Source organism: Scyliorhinus torazame, chromosome 11, assembly GCF_047496885.1.
Source record: "Scyliorhinus torazame isolate Kashiwa2021f chromosome 11, sScyTor2.1, whole genome shotgun sequence".
In the NCBI taxonomy this organism is placed as follows: Eukaryota; Metazoa; Chordata; class Chondrichthyes; order Carcharhiniformes; family Scyliorhinidae; genus Scyliorhinus; species Scyliorhinus torazame.
In genome coordinates, this window is record NC_092717.1 from 48,661,644 (window position 1) to 48,687,004 (window position 25,361).

Genomic DNA, 25,361 nt, shown 5'->3' on the forward strand with positions numbered 1-25,361 from the left:
TTTAAATGATAAAATATTAAAACATGCTGCTGGTCAGAGGGACCTGGGTGTCCTAGTGCATGAGTTGCAAAAAGTTGGTTTACAGGTGCAACAGGTGATGAAGGCGGCGAATGGAGTTTTGTCCTTTATTGATAGAAGGATGGAGTTTAAGACTAGGGAGGTTATGCTGCAACTGTATAAGGTGTTAGTGAGGCCAAACCTGGAGCATTCTGTTCAGTTTTCGTCTCCTTACCTGAGAAAGGATGTACTGGTGCTGGAGGGTGTGCAGAGGTGATTCACTAGGTTAATCCCAGAGTTGAGGGGGTTGGATTACGAGGGGAGGTTGAGTAGACTGGGACTATACTCGTTGGAATTTAGAAGGATGCGGGGGGAATCTTATAGAAACATATAAAATTATGAAGGGAATAGAAAGGATAGATGCGGGGCAGTTGTTTCCACTGGCGGGTGAAAGCAGAACTAGGGGGCATAGCCTCAAAATAAGGGGAAGTAGATTGAGAGCTGAACTTAGGAGGAACTTCTTCTCCCAAAGGGTTGTTAATCTATGGAATTCCCTGACCAGTGAAGCAGTTAAGGCTCCTTCATTAAATGTTTTCAAGATAAAGATTGATAGTTTTTTGAAGAATAAAGGAATAAAAGGTTATGGTGTTCGGGCGGAAAAGTGGAGCTGAGTCCACAAAAGATCAGCCATGATCTCATTAAATGGCAGAGCAGGCTTGAGGGGCCAGATAGCCTACTCCTGCTCATTGTTTTTATGTTCTTATATCCTCCTCTGCTCCGATACATCTTCCCAGGCCCTTTCATCGCCCCCCCCCCCCCCCCATGCCCACTCATCTTCCCAGGTCCTTTCATAGCCCACTGAGTGAGTCATGCCCACTCACCCAGTATAAAGACAGGCTCATGAAAATGTCAAAATAAACAAACAGCCATTTAAAAAAATGCTCAAGACCATTATGACATGTGAAGTTAGCAACACCGTATAAACTTACCTATCAGAAGGTTTACATCTCCACAACAGGCTTTCTGTGTGGTTCACAACACCCCTGAACTGGTGTGAGTCATGTCTCTTTTTAGAAACCTTTCAGAAGCCAGGCAAACGCCATGAATATTACAAATCACCACCGCCGCAATGGAGCTGCTGGCATTGGAACTGCTGCTTGCGGACTTACGACCTGCACTGTTACCCGGTATACTTAAAGATTCCACATGGGAGCAGGAATCTTGAAATCTTACCCACCACTTTTATTTCCCCCAGACAGGTTTCCCCCACTTCGGGATATCAAAATCCACCCCATTAAATCTGTCTTAGCTTTATATTCCTTTAAACCCTAACTTCCCATCTGTTTTGAAAGCTCCACTTGCCTCAGAATCTACAATTTTTGGGATAGAGAGCTCCAAATTTCTATTCCTATTAGTTATGAAAAAGAAGTTTGTGATTTTATTTCTAAATAGCCCAAGCTATTCGATTATGATCCCTCATTCTCTATTTCCCCCACTAAAAGATAGGGTTCTTCCATCTGCGGATCCATGAATACTATCCACTACATTTTTACATTTTAAACACCGTACTCTGTTCAAACTTCAACGTTCTTGGTACTGAAAGGAGTTTCATGGAATGGGGCACTGGTACACTGAACTGAAGTCATAAGATAGCTTCTCAATGTAATGGGAGTCTCTGTTCTTGGATGTGAAGCCCAATGAAGAGAATGGGAGATGTTGCTCAAGTGTTTGTGGTAACCTTCACTGACACACTTGATAACATGAAGCAAGATCGTACAGACAAGTGACTGCTTTGACACTGACACCATAAGCTAAGATCTTGTTCCAGTCAACCAGTCTAATAGAGGCAGAGCAATGGAAGGTATTATCCCTGTGAGTCCCCACCAAATGTGAAAAAACACTCGGTGTGGAATTCATCTGTGCAAAGACATGACAACTTTCATTTGTGCCTAACCATTTAGACATTCAGTTGGCACGTATATTTTTCTCCTGAGCAAAAGTCTATCAGTGTCAGCTAAACATACAAAACAGTAGCAATGGTACTAGACCAGCACGCTACTGGTTGTGAGGTCAAATTCCATCATGGCAAGCTGCATTGTTAGGAATAGTGGGAAAGTGAAAAAAATGTTTCACTTACTGTGGTTTAAGGAAAGGAGAAATTTGAGACAGGCATGCCACAACCAAAATAAATAATATCCTTCCCCGAGCTACGGATATGCACCATGCACCAGATTGAATATTTTAGACAGATTAATATATTGATCATTTGAATGAAAGCTCCATAGACTCCCAGAGCTGTTCTCTTTACTCAACATGAGAAAGGGAATGGGGTAAATGCTTAATCTTCCTTCATGCGAAGTCAAAATAATAACTCAGCATTAAAATTATGTTTTGAACATCAAATGAAGAGAAGAAAATAAAGATAAAATAAACACATCCGCAGAAAGGAACTTTGAATAAACGGAACTGCTGTATCATATATCCTGCTGCTGAATAACAAAAGGTAAGGTCATAGTTCACTGAGTTTTACTTTATATTTAAGCCACGGAAAGAACATGAGAAAGTGCTTCATGCAGTTCAGATTTACAAGCCATTTTATCCATTTATGTTCCCTACCTGCAGGCAATATGGGTGAATGACATGATTCACAAATATTCTCTTCTGCAAGAAAACAGACAGCGATTATTGTATATTCTGCTGGCAAGACATCATTTCCATCAAAGAATAGTTATCTGACTCCAAACCAGTCATTTATAGAATAATACAGCAGTGGAGGAGCTCATTTGACCCACTGTACGTGTGTTGGCTGTTAAAAGTGCTATACAGCTAGTGCCACTCCTCTACTCAAATATTACTGGGATAAAAAGGTGCAAAAGGTACTTAAATACATTCATGAGCCACTACATAGCAAGCCTAACAGGAAAAGTGTCATTTATGGACTTCGTTTTCAGGATTGAGGGACCTGGATAGAGTTTTTAAACATTATTTCACGGGGCGTGGATGTCACTGGCTAGGCCCATCGCTCATTGCCCTAGAGAAGGTGCTGTCAAAGGAGGTTTGCTGAGTTACAGTCGTGCATCTTGCAAATGGTATACAGGCTGCCACTGCACATTGGTGGTGGAAGTGAAGGTTTAAGGTGCTGGATGAGGTGCCAATCAAATGAGCTGCTATGCCCTGGATGGTGTCGAGCTTCTTGAGTACTGTTGGTGCTGTAACCAAGTAGAGAGTATTGCATCACAGTCCTGACTTGTGCAGGCTTTGGCGAGTTAGGAGATGGGTTAATCACCCTAATATTGCCCTGCCTTTGACCTCTCTTGTAGCTACAGTATTTATATGGCTGGCCCAGTTCAGTTTCTGATTAATGTAACCCCCGAGGATGTTGATAGTGGGAGGTTCAGTAATGAGAATGCCATTGAATGTCAAGGGCATATAGCTGGATTCCCTCTTGTTGGGAGATGGCCATTGCCTGGAACTTGTGTGGCTTGAATGTAACATGCCACTTATCAACCAAAATGATTAGGAAAGACCTATTTTAGTTTACAGAAAGGTCAGTAACCAGGGGGCATAGATTTAAAACAATGGGTGGGAGAATTCGAGGGGAGTTGAGTAATAGGTTTTCACACAAGAGAGAGGTGGGGTATGGAACTCACTGCCTGAAAGGTTGGTTGAGGCAGAAATCTACATTTGCATTTAAACAATATTTGGAAATTCACTTAAACCTACAGAGTTATAAACCAAGAAACGGAAGGTTGGCGAGGCTGTGGAGGGTTTTTTCACCCAGCATAGACAATGGACTGAATGGCCCCCTACAGCACCATAAATATTTTGATGTTTCTCTGTTTCCAAGGCACTGCAATTTTTTCCTTTTTAATCCCTTCCTGAAAGTTACTACTGCATCTACTTCAACTATTCTTTCAAGCAATGCATTTCAGATTATCATAACCTTTTGCATAACAAAATTTGTCACTGGCTCATTTGCCAATTACCTTAAATCTGCATCCTTTGGTTCGCAACCTTTGTGCCACGAGAGGCAGTTTCTCCTTTTTGCTCTATCAAAATGTTCCATAGTTTTGGTCTTTATTAAATCACTCCTTAACCTTTTATGCCTTAACAAACAATCTCAACTTCTCTAGTCTCTGCACCTAACTGAAATCCCAAAGCCCTGGTACCATTTGAGCAAAACTCCTCCACACCCTCTCCAAACCCCTGCATTTGTTTCTAAATTGTGGGGCTTAGAATTGGACAATACTACAGTTGAGGTGTCAACAGTGGTTTATAAAAGTTTCACTGAACGTCCTTGCTTTTGTATTCTTCCTCTACGTATAACGTCTTATCAACTTTCATATCCCTTTCAAAGATTTGAATACATAGAGCCCCAGGTCTCCAATTTTGCATTCTCTTTAAAATTATCCCATTTCACTTATATTGTATCTCCTGATTCTTCCAAAATGCATAACATAACGCTATATGTAAAATGTACTCTGCCATGTATCTGTTCATTTCACCAATCTGTCTATGCTCTCCTTACGGTTTGCAACATTTCTGAGTTTCATGACATCTGCAAACATGGAAATGAAATTGTGCCCTGTAGAACCGTCCAGATCATTAAAATATAGTAAAAATACAGCAGTCCTAATTCCGACCCCTGGCAAATCCCAGTAAACATTTCCCTCTGTCTGAAGAAACCCTTCAGCACTACTTCCTGCTTTCTGTCCCTGTGCCACATTTCCCCACAACACTGCTATTCGTCCTTCAACTCCACGGACTATAATTTAAAAACATTACAACCTGGGGAGCCCCCGAGAAAGTAGTAAAAGTCAAATTCCACTCCTAAAACCAGATTTCTAAATTGAACTGCATTGACCTCACCCATTCCTCATTAGAGGTACATTTATATTTTAACTTTGAACACAATTTATTGAAGTTTGAACAGTGTGATGAGTCAGTGGTTGTTCAGTGTGAAAATATAATCCCTTAAGGAATATTTCAATGGATAAAGCAGAAATACGCAACAGCATTGACTGTCAGCACAATATTAATTATAGTCTCGCTGGTACACTAAAGGTCCAGCAACCTCTGCTGAATGGAGACAGACAAAAATAATGTTTTTTTTTTACCATCAACGGAAACTCCTCTCAGCTGGGTTTTATGCATTTTTTTCAGCAACGTCAGACAATCAGAAACAATAATCTTTTTACACCCTTCCCGCAACAAAATCTGCAAGAAAAAACAAGAACAGCTGAAACAATAAAAAAAACATAAATATTCTCTTATCTAAAACAATCTTCTAATAAGATGCCACCAGGGTGGAGTGTGTCAGTGGAGGAGGTAAAGAGAGAGGTCTTGTCAGGGAACAAAAGCTACTCTTGAATATGCAGTAAAGTAAGAACTTAGGTCCTTACGGCACTCCAAAATGCTTTGCAACCAATTTATGAGGGATCACAGAGAAAAGAGGCAGCTCGTTTGCACAAAACAAGGCCCATAAACAACAAATAAATTGAAAGACCGATTCATCGGTTTTAGGTGGTGTTGACTGAGGGAAGAACATTGTCAGGACACAGAAAATCCCCTGTTCTTCAGATAGTACCATGGGATCTTCTAAATCCACATGAATCTCTGGGGGGAGTGAGATAGTAGCTTAGTCTCAATCATAAAAAGGTACTGATGACAATTACACCGAATTGTCACTCTAGATTATGCACCATCCGGGCTTGAACCAACAACCTTTTGATTGGTAAATTAACACTATACTGTGCTAGTTAAAAGAAAACCAGGAATCATGTGACAGTCAGCTCAAAAGCTTTGAATTTATTAAAATCTTGCAAGACCCTTCCCTCACCAGGGGCTCATCCAGTTGAGATTTGAAGTCTTACTATGGAGTAGATAAATCCCAAACCATTTAAAAACACAGTCGCTCAGAAAAAGACATTTGTCTTTGGGATGTTTGAGGTGAGGGACGCCGACAGTGTCCCTGCTGATTTCATCTGTGGGAAGTGAACCCATCTCCAGCTCCTCAGAAACCGCGTTAGGGAACTGGAGCTGGAGCTGGATGAACTTCGGATCATTCGGGAGGCAGAGGTGGTCATAGATAGAAGCTTCAGGGATGTAGTTACTCCGAAGAATAAAGATAGATGGGTGATGGTGAGAGGGGCTGGGAGGAAGCAGTCAGTACAGGGATATCCTGTGGTCATTCCCCTTAGTAACACGTATACCGCTTTGGATACTGTTTGGGGGGGGGGGGGGGGGGGGGGGGAAAGAGGGACTTACCAGGGGTAAGCCATGGGGTGCCGGTCTCTGGCACAGAGTCTGACCCTGTTGCTCAGAAGGGAAGGGGGGAGAGGAGTAGAGCATTAGACATTGGAGACTCCATAGTTAGGGGGATAGATAGGAGATTCTGTGGGCACGAGAGAGACTTGCTGTTGGTGTGTTGCCTCCCAGGTGCCAGGTTGCGTGATGTCTTGGATTGTGTTTTCGGGATCCTTAAGGGGGAGGGGGAGCAGCCCCAAGTCGTGGTCCACATAGGTACCAACGACATAGGTAGGAAAAGGGATAGGGATGTAAGGCAGGAATTCAGGGAGCGAGGGTGGGAACTTAGATCTAGGACAAACAGAGTTATTATCTCTGGGTTGTTACCGTGCCACGTGATAGCGAGATGAGGAATAGGGAGAGAGAGGAGTTGAACGCGTGGCTACAGGGATGGTGCAGGAGGGAGGGTTTCAGATTCCTGGATAATTGGGGCTCATTCTGGGGTTGGTGGGACCTCTACAAACGGGATGGTCTACACCTGGACCAGAGGGGCACAATGGAAATGTGGAGCTTGCTCAAGGAACAGCTACTGCATGTCCTTGATAAGTCTGTACCTGTCAGGAAGGGAGGAAGTGGTCGAGCAAGGGAACCGTGATTTACTAAGGCAGTCGAAACACTTGTCAAGAGGAAGGAGGAGGCTTATGTAAAGATGAGACATGAAGGTTCAGTAAGGGTGCTCGAGAGTTACAAGTTAGCTAGGAAGGACCTAAAGAGAGAGCTAAGAAGAGCCAGGAGGGGACATGAGAAGTCTTTGACAGGTAGGATCAAGGATAACCCTAAAGCTTTCTATAGATATGTCAGGAATAAAAGAATGACTAGGGTAAGAGTAGGGCCAGTCAAGGACAGTAGTGGGAAGTTGTGCTTGGTGTCCGAGGAGTTAGGAGAGGTGCTAAATGAATATTTTTCATCAGTATTCACACAGGAAAAAGACAATGTTGTCGAGGAGAATACTGAGATTCAGGCTACTAGACTAGAAGGGCTTGAGGTTCGTAAGGAGGAGGTGTTAACAATTCTGGAAAGGGTGAACATAGATAAGTCCCCTAGGCCGGATGGGATTTATCCTAGGATTCTCTGGGAAGCTAGGGAGGAGATTGCGGAGCCTTTGGCTTTGATCTCTATGTCATCTTTGTCAACAGGAATAGTGCCAGAAGACTGGAGGATAGCAAATGTTGTCCCCTTGTTCAAGAAGGGGAGTAGAGACAACCCCGGTAACTATAGACCAGTGAGCCTTACTTCTGTTGAGGGCAAAATCATGGAAAGGTTTATAAGAGATAGGGTGTATAATCATCTTGAAAGGAATAATTTGATTAGGCATAGTCAACACGGTTTCGTGAAGGGTAGGTCGTGCCTCACAAACCTTATTGAATTCTTTGAGAAGGTGACCAAACAGGTGGATGAGGGTAAAGCAGTTGATGTGGTGTATATGAATTTCAGTAAAGCGTTTGATAAGGTACCCCACGGTAGGCTACTGAAGAAAATACGGAAGCATGGGATTCAGGGAGATTTAGCAGTTTGGATCAGAAATTGGCTAGCTGGAAGAAGACAAAGGGTGGTGGTTGATGGGAAGTGTTCAGACTGGAGTCCAGTTACTAGTGGTGTACCATAAGGATCTGTTTTGGGGCCACTGCTGTTTGTCATTTTTATAAATGACCTGGAGTAGGGCATAGAAGGATGGGTGAGTAAATTTGCAGATTACACTAAAGTTGGTGGAGTTGTGGACAGTGCGGAAGGATGTTACAAGTTACAGAGGGACATAGATAAGCTGCAGCACTGGGCTGAGAGGTGGCAAATGGAGTTTAATGCAGAAAAGTGTGAGGTGATTCATTTTGGAAGGAATAACAGGAAGACAGAGTCCTGGGCTAATGGTAAGATTCTTGGCAGTGTGGATGAGCAGAGAGATCTCGGTGTCCATGTACATAGATCCCTGAAAGTTGCCACTCAGGTTGAGCGGGTTGTTAAGAAGGTGTACGGTGTGTTAGCTTTTATTGGTAGAGGGATTGAGCTTCGGAGCCATGAGGTCATGTTGCAGCTGTACAAAACTCTGGTGCGACCGCATTTGGAGTATTGTGTGCAATTCTGGTCCCCGCATTATAGGAAGGATGTGGATGCATTGGAAAGGGTGCAGAGGAGATTTACCAGAATGTTGCCTGGTGTGGAGGGAAGATCTTATGAGGAAAGGCTGAGGGACTGGAGGTTGTTTTCGTTAGAGAGAAGGTTAACAGGTGACTTAATTGAGGCATACAAGATGATCAGAGGATTGGATAGGTTGGACAGTGAGAGCCTTTTTCCTCAGATGGTGATGTCTAGCGCGAGGGGACATAGCTTCAAATTTAGGGGAGATAGATATAAGACAGATGTCAGAGGTAGGTTCTTTACTCAGAGAGTGGTAGGGGCGTGGAATGCCCTGCCTGCAACAGCAGTGGACTCGCCAACACTAAGGACATTCAAATGGTCATTGGATAGACATATGGACGATAAGGGAATAGTGTAGATGGGCTTTAGAGTGGCTTCACAGGTCGGCGCAACATCGAGGGCCGAAGGGCCTGTACTGCGCTGTAATGTTCTATGTTCTATGTTAAAACCTCTCTTCGTTGCCACACTCTTTACAAATGTCAGCATCTCCAATGAGGTCCTAATGCACTGCCTTGTTTGGAGACAATGCCATGATATATACGAGGAGGTAGGGAGAGCAGGTTGGTGGGTGGGGTGTAGGGGACAGTAGGCCGGCAGAATATTTGAGTGGGGGGCTGGGAGGGGCACCGTTGCTCCTCGTGGTGCAAAAACAGGACTATAAAAAGCAATAACTTCCTTGGTCCATTCTGCCCTCTTCGGTAGATCTTCCAAGCCCCTGGAAACCTATGTAGGTGCCGTTAAATTAAAATCACTGTCAAGGTATCAGGAACAAAGCTTAGTTTACATTGTAACTTATGGGCCTCTTAAGTTACTCAGATGCTCCGGAAGCCTGTGTGGTTAAAATGAAAGGAGGTGGGGTTTGTTCCATTGATTTCACTATTTAACTCGACCTGCCCTCAGTGATACTCTAAAGATGAAACACTCTTCTGTCCTCAGCAGTTTGTATTTGGTTTTTCACAATATCTCATTGCGTTTAGCGAGTGAGCGATTGTGGACGTCTTGTGGCCAGTGGTAATGTTCTACGCAGCTCTAGATTCAAGTACAATGCCAGGACTTGCAGGCTATGGAAAGAGCATTCATGACGTATTTCTACAGACAGATTACCAGCTGGGAATCCTCCCATCACCTCTCCACTATTACCCAAAAGGGAAAAAAGTGTGCGAAGGTGCACTAAATAAAAGTGATTCGAGGGTGGCATGGTAGTGCAGTGGTTAGCACTACTGCCTCATGGTGCCGAGGACCCGGATTCGATCCCTGTCCCGGGTCACTATCCGTGTGGAGTTTGCACATTCTCTCCGTATCTCTGTGGGTCTCACCCTCACAACCCAAAGATGTGCAGGGTAGGTAGATTGGGCTCACTAAATTTCCCCTTAATTGGAAAAAAAGAATTGGGTACTATAATTAATATTTTTAAAAAGTGAGTCGATATGTCACACACAGATTAAGAAGGTCCCAGGCTTGATTTCTGGTTTGTGCTGAGGAACACGGGAGGGTAAAAAAGTCAAACAAAAAAAAAGATAATCTAGCAAAATGACTCATGGCATATTTAGTGCCAGCCTACATTTGCATAATGCTTGAAATTTGAAAAGAGAGCATGATTTACAGCAAATGTTTGCTCTCGCTCAGACCTTCAATATATACTCATAGATCTCCTGCTGGGGTTGTTAGGATCCCGGATAAGAACCCAGAAATTTGAAATTTGTAAAATTGTGAGGAAAGGTAACTGGACCACAGAAGAGATAACACTGACCAATAGGTATATTTTATGTTAAAACAAGCTTAAATGTAAACACAGAATTAACCACCTTAATAACAAAAACATTTTTCTTTACAGTTAACAATTTTGAAATCAGGAAGGAACTCTAACTTACTTCCTAAATCTGCAGCTAAATATTCCAATTAAGCAAACCAATATAGTTCAAATACCACTTGTAAATAAAGTTAACAATCAGGTTTTGCCTGCTTTTCTCCAAGTTGAGACTTGAGAGAACCTTTTGGGAGCAAACTAAAATATACCTCGTCAGCTAAAATCCTATGGCAAATTGAAACTAGAGGCCTGGCTCCTCTCCTTGATTACATCATCTGTACCCAAAGCTTAAATTATCTACACTCCAGGAACCTCCAAACCAAAAGAATATTCCATTATGTAGCTATCTGTAAACAAGTAAATGCTTCTCAAATCTATTAGCAGAACATTCCCTCTGCAAAATCAAGCATTACCTCACTTTTATGACACCATAATCACACCTTTAGAAGACATACTGTCTGCATGTATCTTACCCAGGTTTTTTTAATAACATTACTGCAACAAGTATAAAATATAACAAATTCTTACATTCATCAAAGGGTCAAGCTGGACACTTTTGGATCAGGGTTTTATATCAAGCAATATTACAACAGATATGCTGGATGGCTGAGAACAGGACCAGAGAGTTGACAAAATTCAAATGCAGTTTCCCACCTCTCAGTCTCCTCTTGCAAAACTCCTACGGAAATTCTACCCGATGCAATTCTTGCTGTTTTCCCTCTAACTCCCCCGCTGAAACTGACCTGCAAGTTATAATCTTGAAGGATCTTCACCAACGAATCCCGCAGATTAGGGATCTCCATGCCTTCCTTTATTCGGTGGATCAAGAGGATAGGATCAACGTGGGTCCCAATATTGTTCAACAATCCAGTTATAAATGCTGTGGGTGTCGAAGAGAAGCTATCGTCAGCAGGCAGTTTCAGGGCTTGGGCCAATGCACAATATTTGCGTACCTGCCAAATGCTAATCAATGTCTTACCCAAGTGCTGAATTCCAACCTCTCAGATCCCATCCTATCCTGTTGGGTGCTAGTGCTTTTAAAATGATGAAATATCTCAAAGACTAGTTTAGGAATCACAATTAGCAACTGTTTGGAACAATGTCATAACTTCCATTTTCTTCAAATGTAACCGAAAGAAGGAAGGTCGTCAGCAATTAGCAAAATCTGATTTAGACACTTAATAAAACATGTCTTGCAAAGCTTAATCCAGACGTTTGCTATGGTTGATTGGCACCCAGTGATCAAGATAGGGGAATCCCAAGTTTGCTACCTAACTTCACCCAAAACCAACACTTAATACCTGCATAACTGTACATAATGGGTCATGGCATAAGAGAATTTGCTTTGAGGGATTTTAGTTATACCATAATCAGTTTAATTATACAAATTTCAAGTTACAATAAAATCCTGTGTTTTAAGAAACTTGAATAGACGCTTCTGGTCTCAAAGGTATTTACCAATTATATTCAAACGCTTAGAAACCAGAGTGAATGAGAAGCTACTTCAGTAACGCAAGTCGCAATGCATTTTATCATAATTTCACCTCTAACTGACACGTGATAGATTTAACACTCAGAAATAGATTATTTTTGATTTACATCCAATAGTCCACAAATAGTTCCTGTGACTTTTGCAGTCCCTTTCACAGGTTATAACATTGTAGGCCAGCAGGCTAAGTGAGCTATCCGAGAAAAATAAAAGGACATGCCTTTTATTACAATTTATTTTAGTGAATCTCCTTAGAAAATCAATTTACTGGCAGTTTAATTTACCCACAGGGCCTGGCAAATGCTATCTTAGAGATGACACTAAACATTATATTAATGAACTTTAAATCTAAAACACAAGTAGAGGTCAGAGGTGGGCAAGTTAAGGCATTTAGGGAGAGTTCCAGAGTTTAGTAACTCCATCATTGATGATGATAGTGGGTTCGGCAAGGATGCAGGCTAAGTTGGAGAAGGGAGCAGCGGTTAGTTCAGCAGATCACTCAAGGAAAAAAGTTAAAGAGGAATGAAGCCAGGGATTAGGAATTAAACGTAAATACAGAGCTTTTGGCTGTGGTGTACCATTATTTTACATCACTCATTATAAGCAACCAGCAAGTTATACTCAGGTACAAAATATGTTTTGAAAGGTAGCCAAAACTACCTAGAGAATGAGAATAAAGGCAACGTTTTTTTCTCCCAGAACATTTTGGTAACGTTTTTGAACTATGAAGTTTACTAAGTTTGGACAATTCAGTCTTGTCTATATAGCATTTATTAGCGGCTGGAGATTGTTCTAGAATTGGCATCATAATGATCTCTATATAAGCATGGACATACATTGTGATTAATTTCTTCTTAGATAGTAATGAATTTAAAAATTAAAGACAAAAAAAAAAGGTATTTTAAATTTCAGCCAACAAAAATCACTTGATAAATCTGTTTTATTAATCAATTAACAGCGCATTTTAATAATAATAATCTTTATTGTCACAAGTAGGCTTACATTAACACTGCAATGAAGTTAGTGAAAAGCCCCTAGTCGCCACATTCTGGCGCCTGTTTGGGTACACAGAGGGAGAATTCAGAATGTCCAATTCACCTAACAGCACGTCTTTCGGGACTTGAGGGAGGAAACCGGCAAGGAGGAAACCCACGCAGACACGGGGAGAACGTGCAGACTCCACACAGACAGTGACCCAAGCCGGGAATCGAACCTGGGACCCTGGAGCTGTGAAGCAACAGTGCTAACCACTGTGCTCCTGTGCTGCCACATTTTATCATAATGCATTTGAAGTAGAAGCCATTCCCAAGGTGCTTCAGAGGAACATAGTAAGACAATAATAGACACTAAGCCAAAGCAGGCGACATCAGGACAGGAGACCAGAAGCCTGATCAGGAGGGTGGATCTTAAGGACCATCGAAAGGAAGAGAGTGAAGTAGGGGAATTGGAGAAGTATCAGGAGGAAATTCCAGAGATTTGGGCTTTGACAGCGGAAGGCGTGACCTTGAATGCTGCTATGAAGAGGCTGGGGATGCACAGAAATCCAGAGTCGGAGAACCAGAGAGTTTTTTTTGAGAGGGGCAGAGGGAGGGGTTCGGGAGCTGTATGAAAATACAGAAGTAGGGAGAGACGAGGGCATGAAGGAACTTAAAAAGAGGATGAGAATTCTAAATTGGAGGATTTGGGGACCGAGAGTAAACTTTGGTCATCGAGCCTGGGGTGATGGGAAAGTGAATCTTGATGAGTTGAGATTCAGGCAGCAGAGGTTTGGAGGAGCTTAAATTTACGTGGATGGTGAGAGTTTGACCTGGTGAGTATTGGAATAGTTAGTCCAGAAATAATTGACGGAGCTGATGGGTGAGGCAGGTGTGATGTTATGTAGCTGAGAGTAGGCAGTCTCTCTGATGGAAAGTACAGGGATCAGAAGTTCAGTGTTGAATAAAATGCTATGATTGTAAACCACCTGGTTCAGTATGACTGACTGGAGAGGGCGAAAGGATCAGTGAGAAGGGAACAGGTTTGCGGTGGGGCCTGAGGATGATGATTTTTGATCTTCCTAATGTTGAACTGGAAGGAACTGAGACTTATTCAAGACTGGATGTTAGGCAAGTAAATAGACAACACAGGTGCAGTGGAAGGATCACAAGTGGTGGCGGAGACAAAGTGCTGGGGTTTTAGTAACGGACTTGTGCAAACTGACCACATGTCTTTGGATAATATCCCCAAGGGACAGCATTTGGCTGGGAAGTGGAGGAGCCAAGGATAGATTCTTGGGGACTCCAGAAGTGACAGGACAGTGGAGGTTGAGGAGCTATTTGTGGAGATGCTCTAGATGTGATGGGTATAAAAGAATGGAACCAAGGGCAGTCCCACTGTAATAGATAATAGAGGTGAGGCAAAGGAGGAGGATATTCAGATTAGCTGCATCAGAAACTGCAGACATGCTGAGAAGATTATGAGGAGGAGTGGACCAAGGTCACAGTCACATAGAATGCCATTTGTAACTTTGATTAGAGCAGTTTTATGGAAGGGACAGAAACATGATTGGAAAGTTTTAAGCATGGAGTTGGACAAACAAACAATGGGCATCGATTTAGGAGGCAGTCCCTTCAAGGATTTGTGAATAAAGGGAGATTAGAGGTGTGGCGGTAGTTTGTGTAACGATCTCAGCTGATGTTACAACTGGGCAGTCAGGACCCAAATGGCACCTTGCTTCAACAGACCATAATTTTTATTTTTTGTTTCGAGACATGCATGAACAGAGTCATGGGGCGCGATTCTCCACTCCCACGCCGAAGTGGCCGCGCCGACGTGAACGCCGTCGAGATTCACGACGGCGCGGAACGGCCCCGGTCCCGACCGATTCAGGCCCTGACAATGGGCCAGTATCGGGGCCGCGTCATGTACACGCGGCAGGCCCTGTCGTAAAAGTGGCGCCGCATAGATGACGCGGCCAGCGCCGCATAACGGGCGTCATCCGCGCATGCGCGGTTGCCGTCCTCTCTAAGTCCACCCCGCAAGAAGATGGGGGACGGATCTTGCGGGGCCGCGGAAGGAAGGAGGTCCTCCTTCAGAGAGGACGGCCCGACGATCGGTGGGCACCGACTGCGGGCCACCCCACATTTCAGGTAAAGCCCGGTGCAGGATCCCCCTCGTCCCCCCACAGGCCGCCCCCCCAGCGTTCATGCACCGCCCACGACTGCAGCGACCAGGTGTGGACAGCGCCGGGGGGACCCGCCGTTTTGGCCTGGCCGCTTGGCCCATCCGGGCCTCAGAACAGCGGGGGTGCCGGAGAATCGCCATTTTCGGTGTCTCCAGCGATTCTCCGGCCTGCGAAACTCGACCGGGCCGTTCCCGCCGCTTGGGAGAATCGCGGGAGGGCGTCGGACCGGCGTCCCCGGAAATTTTGGCGGCCCAGGCGATTCTCCCAACCGGCGTGGGAGTGGAGAATCGCGCCCATGGACTGCCAATTAAACTTTAACAAAAGAATAAAACATTTATTAAACATGAAAAGGTAGACTATAATACAATACTCCTCCATCCCACCTATATCTTCCACAGATCTTCCCATGGTTTGCTACCTTCCCGCGGTGGTGAGGTTTGAGAGTCCAGTTGATCATGAGAGTGATGTCGTTGGGAGTCTTAAACTCCTGGCAGGGTCACCCATGATGGTAAGGTCAGGGAGGAGGAACCAGACAAAACATAATCCAAAACAAGTTCTCAACAGCAGATCTGACGGAAGATATTCGTATGACATCAATGGCTGCAATGGCAGATGAAGGCTAGAGCAGCAGGGAGATGCCCAGTTGTCAAGGTTAGTTTGCCAACGGAACTGGACCTACCGTCTGTCAAGGACCAGGGGCGAAATTCTCCGGAAACGGCGCCATGTCCGCCGACTGGCGCCCAAAACGGCGCAAATCAGTCGGGCATCGCGCCGCCCCAAAAGTGCGGAATGCTCTGCATCTTTGGGGGCCGAGCCCCAACCTTAAGGGGCTAGGCCCTCGCCAGATGAATTTCCGCCCCACCAGCTGGCGGAAAAGGCCTTTGGTGCCCCGCCAGCTGGCGCGGAAATTACATCTCCGGGCGGCGCATGCGCGGGAGCGTTAGCGGCCGCTGACGGCATTCCCGCGCATGCGCAGTGGAGGGAGTCTCTTCCGCCTCCGCCATGGTGGAGACTGTGGCGAAGGCGGAAGGGAAAGAGTGCCCCCATGGCACAGGCCCCCCCGCGGATCGGTGGGCCCCGATCATGGGCCAGGCCACCGTGGGGGCACCCCCGGGGTCCAGATCGCCCCGCGCCCCCCCAGGACCCCGGAGCCCGCCCGCGCCGCCTTGTCCCACCAGTAAGGTAGGTGGTTTAATCTACGCCGGCGGGACAGGCATTTTAGCAGCGGGACTTCGGCCCATCCGGGCCGGAGAATCGCGGGGGGGGGCGCCAACCGGCGCGGCGCAATTCCCGCCCCCGCCGAATATCCGGTGGTGGAGAATTCGGCAACCGGCAGGAGAATCTCGCCCCAGGTGTCTGATGTGCAATTGCATATCCATGTTAAAAGATGCCCTGCACCAGGCATCTACCTAGAGGACCCCCCCGCCCCCCCGCACGCATAAACAAGCCCTACGGCGATCGGTGATAGGGACAAGACCATGAGATCTGTAAGTCCCCAGGTCCCCAGCTTTGGACCAGAACGCAGGCGGTGGAGTTTGATTCAGTCGTTTTGCTCTTGGAATAGGAATAGGAGAGGGTTTTGGCAGCTTTCTTCACGACTGAGCAGCCCTCTTCAGGATCCACTCTGCTCACCCATGGGGAAAGGACGAGAAATAGTGCCTTAAACGGAGTCTGTTCCATCCCCAACATGGCTGGAAAACTGCAACCAGCAGGCTCATCCACCTGCAGTCGCAAATCAAAGTTAAACTCAATTTCAGAACATAGGATGTATGAACCCTCATGGATAAGGAGCAAAAGAATCAACTGGAACGGACAACTGTCCTCTATTCCCGTGAACTCAGGCACTTCAACACTGACGTCGCTGTCCTGCAAGAGACCCGAAGACCAGGCCAAGGGCAGCTGGGGGAAGAAAGCTGGGTGATACCTTCTTCCGGAGAGGAAAACCCGAGGATCAGCCCAGCATGGAATTGAATTTGCCATCAAGAACTCATCAACTGACTTTCGGAGCTCCCTGATGACATGAACGAGTGTCTCATGACGCTCCATCTACCGCTTGCCAAGAACCAGCAAACAATGGTCGTGAGTGCCAACACCCCAACCCTTGATGAGTCCAAAGAAGGCTTCTACTCCTGTACACCATACACTCCAGGGTTCCTAAGGAACATCCTCCTCCTTGGGGACTTCAAAGCCAGGGATAGAATGGACTCCCAACGTTGGATAGGAACCATCGGAAAGGAAAGAGCTAGGAAGTGCAACTCCAAAAGGGTTCTTCTGCTTACCAAATGCTCGGAACACTAGCTTGTCATCACTAACACACTGTTTTGGCAAAAAAGGCAAGTTCAAGACTTCCTGAAAACATCCATGATCAAAGCACAGGCGCATGTTTGACTACGTCATTGTCTAATTCTGAGACCAAAAGGATGCCCTCATCACCAAAGCGGTGACCAGTGCATGAGACTGCTGGACAGACCGCCTGCTCATTTGCTGCTCTATGCCCAGAAAACTCCATCAGAAGCAGAGGAAGATGAAGAAACAGCTCATAAAATAGATCATGTAGAGCACTTCAAGAGCCAAGCATGCCAGTGAACATCCAACAATGTCTTCACCAAAACCTTCAAAGCGTTCATTCTATTGGAGTGGAGGAAAACTGGGAAGAGCTGAAGACAATCATCAGGTCGAGCTGTGAGGAAACTATCGGCTGCAAGACCAGGAAACACCAAGACTGGTTCGTTGAGAATGACCACACCATCCAAGATCTCATCGACAAGAAGAGGAAAGCTCCCCGCGCCTGGCAAAATGACATTACCAGCAAGGCAAGGAGGAGAACTCATCAAACAGCATAGATACATAGAGAAGAATTCAGGGAATCAAAAATTAACGGTGGACTGAGAAAACGAAGGAGCTGCAACTCCTCACTGACAAGCATGACACCCGGGGCTACTTCAGTGCCACAAAGGCAATATATGGATCCAACACCCTAGGCCTCAAACCGGTGCGGAGTAAGGATGAAACTCTTGAGATCAGAGAAAACATCAGCCTTCGATGGAGAGAACATTTCAAAGAACTCCCAAACCGTGATACAATCATTGATGTGGATGAGTTCGCGGAAGTCCCCCAACTCCCCAACAATGATGATCTTGGACTCTCACCAAGTGTGAATCATAGAATTTACAGTGCAGAAGGAGGCCATTCGGCCCATTGAGTCTGCACCAGCTCTTGGAACGAGCATCATGCTTAAGCCCACACCCCCACCCTATTCCCGTAACCCAGTAACACCACCTAACCTTTTTGGACACTAAGGGAAATTTAATATGACCAATCCACCTAACCTGCACATCTTTGGACTGTGGGAGGAAACCGGAGCACCCGGAGGAAACCCACGCAGACACAGGGAGAACGTGCAGACTCCACTCAGACAGTGACCCAAGCAGAGAATCAAACTTGGAACTCTGGAGCTGTGAATCAACTGTGCTAGCCACTGTGCTACCATGCTGCCCACTTGTGTGGACCAAGTCAAAGTCGCCATTAAACACATGAAGAATGGAAAAGCCGCAGGAGTGGACGCGATTCCAGCAGAGATTTGTACATTTGGAGGGGAAGCGATCACACGTCATCCCCATCAGCTGTTCCTGAAAATCTGGGACAAGAGGAAGACAAAGGAAGTGCTTCAAAGACACCCTGTAGGCTTACCTCAAGAAATGTAACACACGTCAGTGCCTGGGAGACCCTCGCTCAGAAGACCTATATGGAGGAATATCCTGATTGAAGGAACACAATTCTGTGCGAACACCCGATGGCAAGAGGTCCGGAAAAGGAGCCCGAGAAAGGAAGGCCAGCAATCTTGAGTCAAAGGACCAATCCCACCTCCCAGACACACCTGCCAAGTGTGCAGTCAGAGATGAGACTTCAGGATAATCCTCATCAGCCATACAAGAACCCACAGAACTCGTGACCAGTGACATGGAGTTTCTTTGGTGAAGAATCATACTTATTAGCGAGTGATTGCTGAAGTTGGAGGTCTTTAAAAATGTACAGACTTTAAGGATAACACAAGTTACAAAATATATCATGGACTATAACGTGCTTGCTAAATGCACAGTCCATATAAACCAACAGGTTAATTGTGATCAGACACGCGACATTCTGAAACCAGTGGCAGACGCCACCCAATACAACTTTGGTAGATTTCTCATTAAATCCCCGATGCTCATCACACTGTGAGCCAACTGGTCTCACTAGAACCTGATTTCCACGCAATGTTTCCAAATTCCTCTCTTGAAAGACGAGCCTTAGAATATTTTCACAAACAACGCTTTCTCTTTGATGCCTTCACCAAGGATCCACTTCCAGGATTTCAATCTCTCCTTTCAGTATTCTTCTGTCTTGGATTGGCAAATGCATTCAAGCTTCCACACATTCTCTCGGGTATCCAGCCACGCCAATAGAACAGGACTGTTTTACAGGCTGTATTAAGGTGTCACCAACCTTAGGATTACTTCATCTAGCTAATTTCTCCTGGTCTTCACCGTACAGCTCCATCTTCAACTTCAATGATTCTAGTTACTTGTCCCTTTGACTTCAGTCTTCTTAGCACTCCTCTTTTCAGCCCCTGGTTTCTAGAACTATCTTTAGCTTCTTGGACTTACGTTCTTGCCCCTACTCCATTGCCCTTTCTCTCTGTCGGCAGTTTCTGAGAGAGTCACTTTCTACTCAGATACCTGGTTCCAACTGAACCAGAAGTGCGTATGCTTTTCAGTGTGGATTGGCCCCTGGTTGCTAAGCAAAAGCCTAGTCTTTCCTTGGACCCGGTTTATTTTCATATTGTAAACGCTATAATTAAAATGCAGGGACATTTTGAAATGAAACCAAAAACTCACAGACTTGCAGGCACTTTTGTTTAATATGAAGCTAACTAAAGTTTTAACCCTATCTTATACAGAAACACAAAATTAAACTTGATTTAGTGGAAAGGAGAAAGATAAAAAGCAAGATATCTGGTCCCGAAGTTACTTAGAAGGAAGTCTACGAGTCCCTCGTTCTTGTTGTGGGTGAGGATGGAGAGGGGTCAGGATTTACTCTCCTGGTGATCCTGGAGTGCAGTAGTGACAGAGGAAAGTGAGGATCTGACAATGTTTGATGTGGGTCCTTCCATAGGTGATGGATTGCTAAACCAGTTATGCACCAACATACCCTTTGAACTTGAGGGAACAAAGAAGTAAACCACAACAGAGGAAAATAAACCGGGCTGGGATGATTGAAGGTTTTACTTCGGTCGACAGACCAAGGTGGAGGTGAAGGAGTAGTTTAACAGATTGACATTTTCACAAGTGATAATGGAAGGCCCAAAGACGAGGCATTCGGAGTTCGAAAGGGCCATTGTGCCCGTCACGACAAGATTCAGCACATAAGCACAGTGAGTTATTAAAGATCAGCAAACTGTCTCATGTTGCTGAGGGGAGGCGGGTGGGGGGGGGTGCAGCGGTCTTGTCACTGGACGGGTGATCCAGAGATCCAGGCTGATACTCAGGGGACCCGGGTTTCAATCCCGCCAAGGCAGATGGTCGAAACTGAATCCAATAAATATCTGGAATTAAAACTCTAATGATGACCATGAAACCATTGGCGATTGTTATTAAAAAAAACCCGCAGCTGGTTCAGTAATGCCCTTTAGGGAGGAAAATTGCAGTCCTCACTTGGTCTGGCCTACATGTGTCTGACTCTGTCCTCTGAATCAAAATGCTGCAAAGTCAATAAAAAAGAAAGAAACTGGACGGACAACTCGGCATCGACCTAGGAGCTGGAAACAACAAAGTCAAACTCAGCCCCGTCAACCCTGCAAAGTCCTCCTTACTAACAGCTGGGGGCTTGTGCCAAAATTGGGAGAGCTGTCTCAACAGACTAGTCAAGTAACAGCCTGACATAGTCAGACTCACAGAATCATACCTTCAGAGAATGTCCCAGACACCACTATCACCATCCTGTCCCGCCGGCAGGACAGACCCAGCAGAGGTGGCGACACAGTGGTATACAGTCGGGAGGGAGTAGCCCTGGGAGTCCTCTGGACTCCATGAAGTCTCATGGCTTCAGGTTAAACACGTGCAAGGAAACCGCCTGCTGATTACCACGTAGGGTACACAGTCAGCTGATGAATCAGTACTCCTCAATGTTGAACACCATTTGGAGAAAGCACTGAGGGTGGCAAGGGCACAGAATGCACTCTGGATGGGGGACTTATGTCCATTACCAAGTATGGCTTGGTAGTACCACCACTGAAAGGGCATAACTGCAAGACTGGATCTAGGACAGGTGTTGAGAGAAACAGCAAGAGGGAAAAACACACTGGACCTCATGCTTACCAACCTGCCTGCTGCAGATGCATCTGTCCATGACAGTATTGGTAGAAGTGACCACCGCACAGTCCTTGTGGAGACAAAGTACCCTCTTCACATTGAGGATATCCTCCATTGTGCTGCATGGCACCACCTTCGCGCTACATGGGATAGATTCTGAACAGATCTAACAGTCGAGGCTGGACATCCATGAGGTGCTATGGGCCATCAGCCGCAATCTGTAATCTCATACACCTGTGTATGAGATTACCACAAAGCCAGGGAACTAACCCTGGTTGAATTAAGAGTGCAGGAGGGTGTGACAGCAGCAGGACCAGGAATGGCAAAAAATGAACTATCAATCTGGTGAAACTACAACACATGACTGCTTGTATGACAAACAACATGAAATGAAATGAAAATCGCTTATTGCCAAATGAAGTTACTGTGAAAAGCCCCTAATCGCCACATTCCGGTGCCTGTGCGGGGAGGCTGGTTCAGGAATTGAACCGTGCTGCTGGCCTGCCTTGGTCTGCTTTAAAAGCCAGTGATTTAGCCCTGTGCTAAACCAGCCCCATAAGTAGCAAGTGATAGATGGAGCTAAGTGATTGCACAACCAAAGGATCAAAACTAAGCTTTGCAGTTCTCCCACGTCCAGTTGTGATGATGGACAATTAAACAACTCATTGGAGGAGGAGGCTCCACAAATATTCCCATCTTCACTGATGCAGGAGCTCTGTATATCAGTGCAAAAGACAAGGTTGAAGCATTCGTCATAGTCTTCAGCCAGAAGTGCCGAGTGGATGATCCATCCTGGGCTCCTCTAGAGGTCCCCAGCATCACAGATGTCAGGCTTCAGCCAATTCAAATCACTCTACGGTATAATCAAGGGACAGATGAAAATCGCTTATTGTCACAAGTAGGCTTCAATGAAGTTACTGTGAAAAGCCCCAAGTAATAGTCCTGAAGACTATTGTTCCAGAACTTGCCGCTCCCCTAGCCAAGTTATTTCAGTACATCTACAATGCTAGCATCTACCCGGAAGTGTGAAAGATTGCCCAGGTATGTCCTGTACACAGTAGGACAAATCCAACCCAGCCAATTACTGTCCCATCAGTCTACTCTCAATCATCAGTAAAGTGATGGAAGGGATCATCAACAGTGCCATCAAGTGGCACTTACTTAGCAATAGCCACTCAGCTCCTGAACTCATTACAGCCTTGGTTCAAACGTAGACAAAAGAGCTGAACCCTAGAGGTGAGGTGAGAGTGACTGCCCTTGACATCAAGGCAGCATTTGGTCGAGTATGGCTTCAAGGAGCCCAAGCAAGTCAATGGAAATCAGGGGGGAAACTCTCCGTTGGTTGGAGTCATATCCAGCGCAAAGGAAGATGATTGTGGTTGTTTTTGGTTGTTGGAGGTCAGTCATCTCAGTCCTCGAGCATCACTGCAGGGGTTCTTCAGGATAGTGTCCTAGGCCCAACCATCTTCCGCTGCTCAACCAATGACCTTCCTGCCAACATAAGGTCAGATGTGGAGATGTTCACTGATGATTGCACAATGTCAGCACTATTCACAACTCCTCAGGCACTAAAGCAGTGAACAATATCTAAGCTTGGGCTGACAAGTGGCAAGTAACATTCACGCCACACAAGTACCAGGCAATGACCATCCGCAATAAGAGAATCAAACCATCGCCCCATGACATTCAATGGCATTTCTATCACTGAATCCCCCACTACCAACATCCTGGGGGTTACCATTGACCTGGAACTGACTGGACTAGCTGTACGAATACTGTGGCTAGAGCAGGTCGGAGGCTAGGAATCCTGCGGCGAATTACTCACCTCCTGACTCCCCAAAGTCTGTCCACCATCTACAAGGCACAAGCCAGGAGTGTGACAGAATACTCCTCACTTCCCTGGGTGAGTGCAGCTGCAACAACACTCAAGAAGCTCAATACCATCCAGGACAAAACAGCCCACTTGATTGGCACCCCCTCCAGAAACATTCACTCCCTCCACCACCGACGAACATTAGCAACAGTGTGTACCATCCCACAAAATGCACTGCAGGAACTCTCCAAAGCTCCTTAAGTAGTACCTTCCAAATGCATGACCACTGCCATCTAAAAGGACAAGGGTACGGGATACATGGGAACAGCGCCACCTGGAAGTTCCCCTCCATGTCACTCACCATCCTGGCTTGGATATATATTGCCGCTCCTTCATTGTCGCTGGGGCAAAATCCTGGAACTCCCTGCCTAATAGCACAGGGGGTATCAACACCACATGGATTGCAGTGGATCAAGGCAGCTCACCATCACCTTCTAAAGGGCAATTAGGGATGGCAACAAATGCTGGCCTAGCCAGTGACACTCACATTCCATAAAAATGAAAATAAAAAAACATTTAAGGCCATTTACATACGTGGCTTGTCAATGGAATGGGAGATAAGGTCCTCCCATAGTTCAGCATCATCTTGCTCCTTCGCAAACTCAATGGCTTTGTCTACGTCTTGCAGTTCCTCAGTTATCATCTGGAGTGCTCGCCGACTATTACCCATTCTACCTGTATGAGAAAAGAAAACATTAGACTTCACTGGAGAGGTGCAATCACCAATCCCAAAATGTTATTAACTCTGCTCGAACAGAAATGATGGTGAGGTAGATTTTAAAACTTTTGGCATTGGGAGGAAAATGGGTGATATCAAATTGCACCCTCCCCACCCTTTTCAAGGGAAAAAAATGATAGCGAAAGAACCAAAGATGCGGGACAAGCATCTCGCCAACACAAATATTCTGCATATTCTTCCAGTTTTTGAAATTACTCCCCATCTTAATATTCAGAAACTTGGCGACTTTTACTACTAGGACCAGATATTTGCACAAACTAGTTAGCAATGGGTATTTTCACTGGTGGTTTACAAGTTCTCTTAAAGAGTGTGTGTCTAATCTGGTCCTCGAAGTGCACAGCTCCAAAAGGGACAGTTAAATGAGTAATTTCCCTGGGTGTGTAAATGGAAAATGAATTTCAATGTCAATGCGATGTGGTGCATTATGATGGTAGAAATAAGGAGGCTATATATTCCTAGGAAAATGAAAGCCTAAGCTGCAAAGAACTGCAAAAGGATCAAGGATGGCCAGAAACACCACTGGGACTGCGGTGCAGAGGACCCAGGTTCGAATCCCGGCCCTGGGTCACTGTCCGTGTGGAGTTTGCACATTCTCCCCATGTCTGCGTGGGTTTCACCTCCACAACCCAAAGATATGCTGGTTAGGTGGTTTGGCCGTACTAAATTGCCCCTTAATTGGAAAAAATAACTAATTGGCTACTCTAAATTTATTAACAAAAAGGATGACCAGAAACACAAATAATAATAATCACTTATTGTCACAAGTAGGCTTCAATGAAGTTACTGTGAAAAGCCCCTAGTCGCCACATTCTGGCGCCTGTTCGGGAAGGCCGGTACGGGAATTGAACCCGCGCTGCTGGCATTGTTCGGCATTACAAGCCAGCTGTTTAGCCCACTGTGCTAAACCAGCCCCATGTGCATTGCAGGCATCAAATCATTGCAGGCATCAAATACAAACAGAAAACGCTGGAAATACCCAGCAGGTCTGGCAACATCATTGGAAAGAGGAATAGAGATGCTTCAGGTCGATGTCCTTGGACCAGATAGCTGGCAGCACTCTCTGTGGTGGGGGACAGGGGTAGGTGGGATTTCCTCCCCAGATAGAGGTGTTGGTCCTGTCTCCAGCTAATTAAGAGGGCCATTAAACAGCCGCTGGGCAGTCGTTGGGTTGGGGGGTCAGGCAGGGGTCTGACCTTCTCTCTGACTTTTCCAGTGGTGGAGTTAATTTTAAATTTTAGCCTAGCCCACATTACAAAATGATTATAGAAGGACTTTAGCAAAAGCAAAGAACTGAGAGGATATAACTATCAGGACAAGACTGAACAGATTGGGGATTTTTAAATCAAAAACAAAGTGCAGGGAGAAACAGAATTTGTGATTCGAGGAGCAACTCCACACAGATGTCTCTCTGATATATGGGGGGGTGCTGACTTTTCTCTCATTTGTTGTCCCTGACATTGATTTTTCACGGGTTCATGGGAGTTCCTCGAGGGCGAATTCACCC

The 25,361-nt window shown here is 45.4% G+C and overlaps 1 protein-coding gene across 4 annotated transcripts in view; it reads right to left on the bottom strand.

The window, feature by feature from the left end:
- vps41 (VPS41 subunit of HOPS complex) overlaps window positions 1-25,361 on the bottom strand; it is a 267,921-nt gene that overhangs the window by 16,675 nt on the left and 225,885 nt on the right. For all 4 annotated transcript variants that reach the window (XM_072467229.1, XM_072467227.1, XM_072467228.1 and 1 more), the window contains exons 24-27: window positions 23,653-23,793; window positions 10,987-11,123; window positions 5,115-5,214; window positions 2,614-2,658 (exon numbers count right to left, since the gene is read on the bottom strand). In XM_072467229.1, the coding sequence (XP_072323330.1) occupies window positions 2,614-2,658; window positions 5,115-5,214; window positions 10,987-11,123; window positions 23,653-23,793 (423 nt within the window). The remainder of the gene's footprint in view (window positions 1-2,613; window positions 2,659-5,114; window positions 5,215-10,986; window positions 11,124-23,652; window positions 23,794-25,361) is intronic.